The 10,876-nt window shown below is 49.4% G+C and overlaps 2 protein-coding genes across 2 annotated transcripts; both read right to left on the reverse strand.

The window, feature by feature from the left end:
- Positions 1 to 267: 267 nt before the first annotated feature.
- On the reverse strand, positions 268 to 1,216 carry LOC136516160 (uncharacterized). The gene is made up of 5 exons (XM_066509536.1): positions 956 to 1,216; positions 787 to 825; positions 642 to 696; positions 475 to 548; positions 268 to 395 (listed from the first exon to the last, which is right to left on the reverse strand). The coding sequence occupies exons 1-5, from the start codon at positions 978 to 980 to the stop codon at positions 268 to 270; spliced, it is 321 nt and encodes a 106-aa protein (XP_066365633.1). The 5' UTR covers positions 981 to 1,216.
- Positions 1,217 to 1,362: 146 nt separating this feature from the next.
- LOC136517562 (uncharacterized) lies at positions 1,363 to 3,098 on the reverse strand. Its single transcript, XM_066511162.1, has 2 exons — positions 2,826 to 3,098; positions 1,363 to 1,872 (listed from the first exon to the last, which is right to left on the reverse strand). The coding sequence occupies exons 1-2, from the start codon at positions 2,959 to 2,961 to the stop codon at positions 1,589 to 1,591; spliced, it is 420 nt and encodes a 139-aa protein (XP_066367259.1). The 5' UTR covers positions 2,962 to 3,098; the 3' UTR covers positions 1,363 to 1,588.
- Positions 3,099 to 10,876: the final 7,778 nt, after the last annotated feature.

The raw sequence follows: 10,876 nt of genomic DNA on the forward strand, positions 1-10,876 counted from the left end.
ATCTCGGAGATTGGCTTCCTTCTAGAGCTAGTAAAGAACTTCTTCTTCTTGCCATCAAACTTGATGCCATTCTTGTTGAGCTTCTTTAGCATCTTGGCGTCTTTTCTCACCATGAGAGCAAGGCTTGCATCATCAACTTCATCATCACTTGAGCTCTCATACTCAAGCCTTGCTTTGCCCTTCTCTTGACTAGCTTTGAATACTAAGTCCTTTTCTTTCTTCTTGTTAAAGGATGAGCCATCTTGAGGTGTGATGTGCATGTACATCTTATAAGCATTGATCTTCCCAAGCATCATTGAGTAAGAACTGAACCTGAAGAATTATTTTCCCTCCACTATCAAGAGTAAATACTGCATCCATAGTTCCTGACTCCACAATTGCTTTTGTCTTCAGCTCTGTGGTGATTTTGAAAACATATAAATTAATAGATGTTGGTAAGTACAAAAAGAACGGTATATAACCAGCTAAAAAAACCTGATTTCGATATCAATTCCTTGTCTGCATTGTACAGCATTATTACCATACTCTCCCGAAGTGATGTAACAGGGCTGCACACCACACATATATTTGGTTGTGATGAAAATAAATGAATGATGCACTAGTCAAATATCAATTAATGGAATATATGAAAATGAGCTTACAAAGATAAATCATCTTGTTCTATGTTCCCACTGTATTCTCTTTTGCCCACAGCGACTGCATCGAAAATGTAATTTACATATAATACAGAAAATTAGCAAATGGAAAGCAAAACGAGGAAAGAAAGTAGAATTCGGAGATTCAAACCTTGCAAGAACAGAGGGGTGATGACTGGTGGTTGAGTGGCTGCATAGTAAAAAGGAAAATGAAAAAAGAAAAGGAGCACAATCAGTTCTTGCTTCCAACAGAACAATACGAGAATTTTTTTTAGATTTTCAAGTAAAACATAGTTATGAATGATAGGACAAGAAATTGCCTGATATGTGGATGCTTCCAGGCATTCTTTTCTGAATTCCTGCTTGGTGCTGCACAGAAGCCCTACAATGCTAATCTTCTAGAGCATAGAGAAGAAGATACACCAGCTAGTGGATGTTGTTTGGGCAAGCTGGACTTGTGGCTGGCTATCCATAGCCACTGGGTCTCTTGGGACCACAGGAAGAGTTAAAGTTTGGCTCCTTCTGTTGCTATCAAAAGACATACACCCACAAATTGTGAAGAGAACACCACATGGTTTGCATTAAGTGGTTAAGAATATTCTGAATAGGATTGGGGCCCAGTTGCAGTCTCAGCAATATGTTACATGGCATTCGATGGGCTTACTCATCACCTGAGAACCACAGAACATAAATGTCAACAGAACAAATCGCGGATGGAACAAAATAATTTCACACAGAAGTTTTTTTTTTCTTTTTAAGTCTTGAAGAATCTCTAGAGCTAATGCACACAATACTAGTTTGCATCCACACAACCTTTGGATCGAGGAGGCTAAATCATGGAGACATCAGTTTACAAGATAGCACAGTACTGTGCTTGTACACAATCCAATCAGGCCCAACCACCTTCCTGGTGGAACACTAGACACAAAAGATCCAAAAGACAACTGGTGAGCTCATAAGCTCGGGAGGGATCCTGCTCGGATGAACTCCTTGAGAAGGGCCTTCTCCTCATCAAGTTTCTTCTTCTCGGCAGCATTGTGTGGCTTGATCTTCCGCTTCTCTTCCAGCATCCATTTGTAGAGCTTGCGCTGGTCATCTTCAGGGATTGGTGGGAGCTCCTTTCTGGGCACAGAGACTGGTTCGGCAGGCTTCCCAGAAGTTGCAGCAGATGCAGTAGCAGGATCAGTGGTTGAGTCCTTTCCTGAGTCCTTTTTGTAGCTCCGCACGAGTACATAAGCTACATGTTATAGAAAGAATTCAGTAAACCAACCCATCTAAAGATTTGATTTGAGCAAGCAGCCAAGCACAACCTTCAGAACTGGAAACAACAGCATCCCAGCACTTAAGTCTAGTGCATATTTATCTCTTTGATGAAAGAAACATGCTAGCGTAATCATGAACAAAACATCTGCGCGTTCATAATTGGCGAGTGTAACCCAAGACCTGAGTCATGCTTTTGTCAGATCAATTGAAAGCATTTGAGCCACATTTGGAACACCAGATAACACCACTATGATCAGGTTTCTGTTTGTGGAAAAAAATGGAGTATGATCGGCCCACTATATACGTTGCTATACTAAACACATCACCTTCAATTATGGTTGCATCTCATTTTTACAGGTTCTTCATTGCTTTCTACAGTACCATATTCTAAGCAGAAAGAAAGCTCAGCCTACACTGTAGGGGGTAACCAACGCTAACTGCTGATTGATTATGAAGCCAAGTAACTAGAAAAGTGATTCTGGTACATAATTAAGTGGGTGGAGTAGCAACCACATGCGAAAATCGAAGTCGCTAGCAGGAACTTGCTGGGTCAAAACTCAAAATGTAGAATCAGCCACTACAGCCAGCAAGTAGAGCACCAGTCAATAAAAAAAAAACCAGGAGAGCAGCTCGTAATCCATAACGCCTAAGCACGTTGCTGCTTTTCTCACTAGAATTGGATCCAAAATAAGATCTCACAAGCGGATCTTAGATAGAGCAGACTCCGAGGACAATTACGCAGCGGCACTCAAACCTAGTCAGACTGGCACGGGCAAACACCAAACGGGTGGGATTGCTCCTAACACGGCATCTTATGGGTACCAAACAGCGAGAAATCGCGGGATGCAGCCCAAATCTAGTGACCCCAAAGCGAAGCGAACTGATGAGCGAGGGAGGGAGGGGGAGGGGGAGTGGAGGCAAGCTGACCTCCGACAAAGAGGTTGGCGGCTAGGAGGAAAGGGAGCATGCGGCGCATGAAGCCCTTCCTCGCCTCGGGCGGCGGCGGAGGTGGGGGCGGGGGCTGGGGCGGTCCGGCGGGCTTGGGCTTGCCGTGGGCGGCCATCCGGTGGAGAGTAGACCTTCTTCTGTGTTCGGGGCGAGGGCGACCGCCGAAACCAAGTTGCCCTCTCGTCTCACGTGACCTCAAGGCAATCTCCCACGGGGAGCGCCGGCGCCCGGACGTCCGACGGTCCGATAGCTTGGCTGAAATGCTCCTCCTTGTAATGTCGTTTTAAGATTTAAGTCTACTTTTAATATTTTTCATCTAAAATTTTAGTCTGAATGGACCATTTTGTCCCTAAGCTCATTGACCCCTGCCCTCTCATCTCTCCCCCCCTCGTTCTCTCGCTCCTGTCGCCTCCCCTTCCTCTCTCCCTCTCCCTCTCCCTCTCTCTCCCGAGGTGGCGGCGGGCCCCGAACGCGGCGGCCTCCCTGCGCTGCGCGTGGCCGTGGGCCCCGGCGGCGGGTGAGCCCGGCTCGGCGTGGCGCGCCGCTGTCGCGCCGCCTCTCTCTCTCTTCCCCCTCTCCCGGTGTGCAGGCGCACCATACGGGCCCGCAGCGCTAGCCGTCCTCCGGCGAGGTGGTGCGCCGCGGCGGCGGTGGCGCAACGCGGGCGCCCCCCCCCCCCCCCTCTCCCTCTCCCTCCGTCTCGATCTACCACTGGGCCGTGCGCGCGGCCGGCGCAGGGCATGGCAGAGGCATGGCCTTGCAGGCCAGTCGTCCTCATCTTTCCCCCTCTCCCTCTCTCCTACTGTGGCCGCTCATGGTGCTCTGCCCGGTGCCGATGGGTCTCGGCGGTGCCGTTGTTGGCATAGAGCAGTCTCAGGTGCTCCTGTTTCCTCTTGTATTTTGAGATTTTGCTTTTGCCTCTCTGATTCGTCCCTTCGATGACTTCGATTCATGTTCTAGGGTTTGGCCTAGAATGCCTGTTGTTCCAATGTTTGCCTTCTCTGTGTAGGACGACACCAATTGGCAATGACACTACTTATCTCAAAGATGAAAAATTCTCCATTGATGAGATCAAATTAACACCTCTGATTCGTGCTATGACATGAGTTGATGCTGCCCCTTAAGTGAATTTGATGGAATCGAGTGAAGAAATTGAACAAATTTCGTTTTTGGGGAGTTTTCGTGTTCTTGATCGTGATCTAATTTTTCTAGAGTTTGGGTTGAAATTGGGCGATGATCTCTTAGAGTATGCTCACCAACTCCCTTGTGATGGCCTGTGAAAAGTTTGGTCGCGATTTGTTTTGATTTGGTTCAGTTTTTCGTCGATTTTGTGGCCGCCGGTTTCCTGTTCTTGCGTTCGAGCTCCCTTCTCCTTTCTGTTCATAGCGTCGGTCAGGTTTCCAAGGGGACCGTTCTTTGCCATGACTGTGTGACCGAGAGGGGGGCAGGGGTCAATGAGCTCAGGGGCAAAATGGTTAGATCAGGTTAAAATTTTGGGTAAAATATTAAAAGTGGATTTAAATCTTAAAATGGCACTATAACGTATTGTACTCATTTCATAAGTGCATTTCAGCGAAGCCCACAAACTTGATGGCATTTAGACGAAGCCCACCTGGCATGAGGGCAAATTTCCAATTTTCTCTATTGACGCACTCCCCAAGCACGCTCTCCTTCCCAGCCCACACGTTTTCAGCATGCCCCCGACCCCTATCCGCACGCCCCTAGATCACCCCGTAGTCCGTCGCGTCTGCCCCACGCCCGCGACGAACATGTTGCATGCCCAGCGCGCCCCATGGCCACAGCACCCCGCGTCCGCCGACCCCAACACCTCCACCCGCTAGGCCCCCGGCGAACCATGCGCCCCCGCCCGCCCCGGCTCGCCCCTCCCCGGCCGAACAACATAGAAAGCTAGAATAGAACACGCACAACAACATGAAACAACTACTGCAACATTAGTCTGAAGCAGCTGAAACACCATGAACATATTATTGTAACAACACGCAAAACAACTACTGCAACATTAGGTTGAAGCAGCTGAAACACTATGAACATATTATTGCAACAACACGGAACAACTGCTGCAACATTATGCTGAAAGCAACTGAAACGCCATGAACATATTATTGCAACAACACGGAACAAACTGCCGCAACAATAGGTTAAAGGAGCTGAAACATTTGGAACATATTATTGCAACACTGATGTCAAGCATATGAAATAACGCTCGAATAAAAAAACACTTGCAACAACATAGAACAACTACTGCAACATGAGATTGAAGCAACTGAAACATTTTGAAAGTATTATTACAACATTTGTACGAAGCATATGAAAACATCCAAATCAGAATGATTGCAACATCGTCTAGAAACAAGTGAAACATTTTGAAACAGTGCTTTCAACAAACCTTTAAAACAAATGCAACATGGGCAAAACATCCCCAGATCTACTTGTGCAACATCCTTATGATTCAACTGCAACAACCTCTGAAGCGTCTGAAATAATTGAAAGATACAATTGCAACATATAGGGGTGAGAGGGCCTGCAAGGGGAATGCCATGGCCGCCAGATCTGAGGGCGCCAGGAGCTCCCTATGGGGGAGGACGCTGGTGTTAGGGAGGGGCACTGCCGGGGTGGGAAGGAGGGATCCGAGGTGGGGGAGGAGGACGTCGAGGTCAGGAAAGAAGACGTCGGTGTAGGGGAAGGAACAGTCGTGGTGGGGGAGGACGCCTGTCGGTGCATGTGGGGGTATTAACCCCTATACCCTTATGGCTAGGCTTGGGCCGGCCTAGATCAGAGGGTCCGGTCCATCAAAAGATGACGCGTGGCTCGGCCAACCTATTTGGAGTCCCGCGCAAGGAGTCAAGGCAGATTTGGCGATCAAGCAAGACCCTGGTCGGTTAGAATAGGAATCCTTATCCGACCATCTATGGCAATTATAACTAGTTAGGATTAGTTTTCAGATCTGTAACCTTGCCCCTCGGACTATATAAGGCGGACAGGGGACCCCTCTAAAAAACATCTCTCATTGATATACAGCAATACAATCAGACGTAGGACATAGGTATTACGCCTTCTTGGCGGCCGAATCTGGATAAAACCTCGTGTCTGTCTTGCGTCACCGTCTTGTTTGTGGCTTGCGCATCTGTCTACCGACAATCTACTACCTTGGGCATACCCCTAGGTAGATTGCTGACCATATTTCATCGATAGTGACACGCCAGGTAGGGGGTATGCATATTGCTCTCCAAGCAAACAAGATGGTCATCATTTCCGGCTCCATGGCTACATCGAACGGCCTCACGTTTACCGTCGGCCAGATCACCTGGACCATCGGCTCCAACGACTTCATCGCCATGACCATGGAGGAAGCGTAGATTCAATCTGAGTCGACCACTACTTCACCTGCATCGGCTACGGCTCCGACCACGGTGGACATGGCTCCGACCATGGTGGATACAGTTCTGACCACAATGGATCTGACTCTGACCACGGTACATCTGGCTCCAACCATGCCTGCATCATCTTCGGCCACGCCGACAACCCGTCGTCTGCTTCCCCGCTACAAAGGGAAGTAGATCGACAACACCGACCTGCTCGACTCCATCGATCAGGTCGGCACCAAACTCGCTGAAACCCTAGCTCTGGTAAGTATAATTCAAAGTCAACCTAATAAGTAGGTAACCGCTCTCCACAACAGATCTACCCGACCAGCTCAGGCGAGTCGTCCTGCACGACTTGGTACAGATCTCGTGGTCATATCTACTCCTGAAGGACGCTCCGCTCATCGCCGGCCAGCCTCCACGACAGGTCTCTGGCTCTCCGAGTACGAAGCCTCGATGGAGACCCTACGGCCTGCGAAATGCTGCCTCCAACTACGCGTATAACATACAACGCTGCTCGGATCTGTGTTTTGTACATCAGCCTCGACCGAGGCCAAGCAACTTCGTCAACATGATCCGGACTAAGGATTATCAAGAAGGATCCGTCCACACGGTCCAAGAGGGTGACTCCAGCTCCTCGCCTGGCATCGCATCTAACGCCTCCGTCCATACCGAGCTCCAGCATCACGATGATGAAGGCATCGAATATGATCTGGATATCCCAAACCATGCCCCGGGGTTCCCGCAATTCCCGTCTTTCCCGCCAAGGCGAGGGGGTTTGATCAATGTTGTCAGCAATGATGAACCGCTAGTAGTTGGTGAAACAGAACAAGAAAGGATTACACGCGAGGCATGCAATATTGACCGGTTTAATCACCGACAAATTGAAGCTGAAGCAGAAGAGGAGGCACGACGCATAAGGGTCTAGCCACGCGACCTCAACAATGCTTTCGACAGGGTGGGGGACAAACAGGTCTTCAGGACTCCAAGCATCAATGTAGTCGTCGCCATGGCGACAATGCAACGGCTACCCAACACCCCGGAAACCTAGGCAGTTCGTGATGATATACAAGCTTATCTGACGGCTGTGATGGTGAATCAAGCCCGGGCTCCATCCATTTCAGTTGAATCAAGCCACAGCCGCCAATACTCAAGTCGCTCACAGCCACTCAACCAACGTGGCTCGCGTAACAACGACCCATCAGACAACCGTTAAGGCAGAAACGGTGGTCATGATGGTGGTTGGGACGACAACCGCCGTCGGGAGGACAACCGCCGTGATGTTCGGGATGACAACCGCCGTGATAACCGTGATAATCGCCGCGGTCACCACGGTTGTAGGGTTAATCAAGATGGCAACTGGGATCGCCATGATGGCAATAACGATCTTCACCGCTACCTTGGGGAACACGATCTGTGTGACCGCATCAACCAGAGAGCCAACGACCGAGCATCCCACGAAAGTTATCGCCGTATGGAATATGACACTACCCATGGTCCGCCGGGTTTGAAGCAGTTCACTCCGCACCTTCGCCAAGTCATATAGCCCAAGAACTTCAAGCTCGAGAAACTTTAGAAGTACAACAGCAAGGAAAACCCTAAATTATGGGTCATGCTCTACGAAACCACGTGCAGATCAGCCATGGCTGACGAGCATGTCATGTCTAACTACTTCCCAGTCGCTGTTGGCCATGCAGGTCACCAATGGCTGGTCAGTTTGCCGGTGAACTACTTTGATTCTTGGCAAGAGCTCAAGCAAGCCTTCATCGACAACTTCATTGCTACTTGCAAACAACCCGGCAACAAGTATGATCTGCAATGGATTCGAGATAAAAAAGATGAGCCACTACGTGAGTACGTCTGATGTTTCTCGGAGATGCGCATCAAGGTCCCATCAATCTTCGACAACGAGGCAATCGAGGCTTTCATCACTGGCCTTCGCTTCCACGATGCCCTGAGGGACAAGCTCCTCCGTAAGAGACCTGAATCGGTCACAGCGCTCCTGGCCACCGCTAAGAAATATGCGGACGCTGACAACGCTAAAAAGATAATTATCGAAGAAGCAACAAGGGTTCCACGCTCCGACCACCCCCCACACCACGACGACTACCGCGACAACCGTGGTTAGAATGACAATTTTGACTGCCACAACCAGCGCAATGACTCCCGCGACCACCGCGACCAACGTAATCAGCGGCATAACCACCACGACGATTACAGGGGCAAGCGTGCTCGGGAAGACGACGGCGAGGTCCACCGTTAAAAAAGGTGCCGGACACCGTAACTACGAAGACGACTACGCCAAAGCATTGAAAGGGCCTTGCCAGCTCCATCCTAAGTCAAACCATACCATGGAGAATTGCCACGTCCTCAAGTCTATCTACACGCATCAATAGGCTCCGGATACGTCCGACAAGCCTAACGACACAAGGGAACAGCGCAACGAGGGCAACGACGACGAAGACACAGATCCTCATCACAAGTATGTCAAGCCAACCGATCGCGTGCACACCATCATCGGAGGCAAAGTGTCCATCGAGACCAAGCGAGAACGCAAGCTGCTCGCCTGCGCTTGCTTGAATGTGGCCAACTCCGACAACCTCCTCACCGATCTGCGGCTCCCTCCGTGGTCTCACTGCGAAATCTCCTTTAGCAGAAAGGACCAATGGGCTGCAATACCTGAGCTAGGACATTTTCCCCTGGTCCTCGATCCTTGTATCAACAAGGTTCAGTTCGACAGAGTACTGATCGACGGCGGCAGCTCCATCGATATACTATTCAAGAACAGTCTGCCCACCTTGAAGATAGCCCAGGCGGACCTCAAGCCGTACGAGGCACAGTTCTGGGGTGTTCTCCCCGGACAGAGCTCTACACCTCTCGGGCAGATCACGCTACCTGTGCAATTTGGGACCCCGAACCACTTCCGCACCGACTACGTCAACTTCGTGGTCGCTGACTTCGACGACACCTACCATGCTATTCTTGGTCGACCATCGCTCACTAAGTTCATGGCCATACCTCATTATAGGTATCTGGTGCTCAAGATGCCCACCGAGAAAGGAGTTCTAACCCTCCGAGGCAACGTGTACGCAACTTATACCTACGAGGACGATAGTTTCAAAATAGCAGAGGCCCATGACCTCTCTATTCGCATGGCCGAGACCATGCTCGACGCTAAGAAGACCTCAGCCAACCACCTGGAGATCCCAGAGCTCGAGGCTCCATGCAAGAACATCAAGTCCAAGGAGCACAAGGTGATCCAGCTGGTCGATGGTGATCCTAGCAAAACGGCCCTTATTGGGGCCAACCTGGATCCCAAATAGGAAGACACGCTCGTCAGGTTCTTGAGGAGCAATATGGATGTGTTCGCATGGAAACCTGCTAACATGCCCGGTGTACCTCAGAACTTGATCGAGCACTCCTTGAATGTCAACGACAAGGCCAAACCTATCAAGCAGAAGCTACGACGGTTTGCTCACGACAAAAAGGAGGCGGTTAGGGTAGAAGTTACATGGCTTTTGGTAGCCAGATTTATCAAAGAAGTGTATCATCCGGAGTGGTTAGCCAACCTGGTTCTTGTATGCAAAAAGAATAATGAATGGAGAATGTGCGTTGATTACACTGATCTCAACAAACACTGCCCTAAGGACCCCTTTGGCTTACCTCGCATAGACGAGGTCGTAGATTCAACCGCTAGTTGCAAGCTCCTTTCCTTTCTCGATTGCTACTCTGGTTATCACCAGATCGCTCTCAAAAAGGATGACCAGATCAAGACATCTTTTATCACGCCCTTTGGCGCCTACTGCTACATGACCATGTCGTTCAGGCTCAAGAACGCCGGGGCTACCTACCAACGTGCTATACAGGCCTACCTCAACGACGAGATAAAAGATGGCCTCGTCGAGGCTTATGTTGATGATATAGTTGTCAAAACCAAGGAAGCACATACCCTTGTTGATAACCTAGAACGCACCTTTGTAGCCCTTAACACATTCCAGTGGAAATTAAACCCAAAAAAGTGCATCTTTGGTGTTCCTTCTGGCATACTACTTGGCAACGTCGTTAGTCACGACGGCATACGCCCTAACCTGGAGAAAGTCAAAGCTGTCTTGGATATGAATCCGCCCAAAAAGGTGAAGGATGTTCAGAAGCTTACCGGATGCATAGCTGCCCTCAGCCGTTTCATATCAAGATTAGGCGAAAAAGGATTACCGTTCTTTAAACTGCTCAAAGCATCCAAAAAGTTTGAGTGGTCGGAGGAAGCAGACGCTGCCTTCACACAGCTGAAACAATACCTTACATCACCTCCGGTCCTCACTGCTCCCAGAGAAGATGAAACACTCCTGCTTTACATTGCGGCTACTAACCGAGTGGTCTCTACGGCCATGGTGGTCGAGCGCGACGAGCTCGGCCATGTCTATAAGGTACAGCGACCAATCTATTTCATCAGTGAGGTACTCAATGAATCTAAGACCAGGTACCCATAGATTCAGAAGTTGATCTACGCCATACTAATAACATCCCGAAAGTTGAAACACTACTTCGATGGATATCATGTGGTGGTCATGACTGAGTACCCTCTGTGGGACATCATTAGCAACAAGGATGTGAATGGGCGCATCATCAAATGGGCAATGGAGCTATGCC

The sequence above is a fragment of the Miscanthus floridulus genome, chromosome 17 (genome assembly GCF_019320115.1).
Source record: "Miscanthus floridulus cultivar M001 chromosome 17, ASM1932011v1, whole genome shotgun sequence".
NCBI classification, from domain to species: domain Eukaryota; kingdom Viridiplantae; phylum Streptophyta; class Magnoliopsida; order Poales; family Poaceae; genus Miscanthus; species Miscanthus floridulus.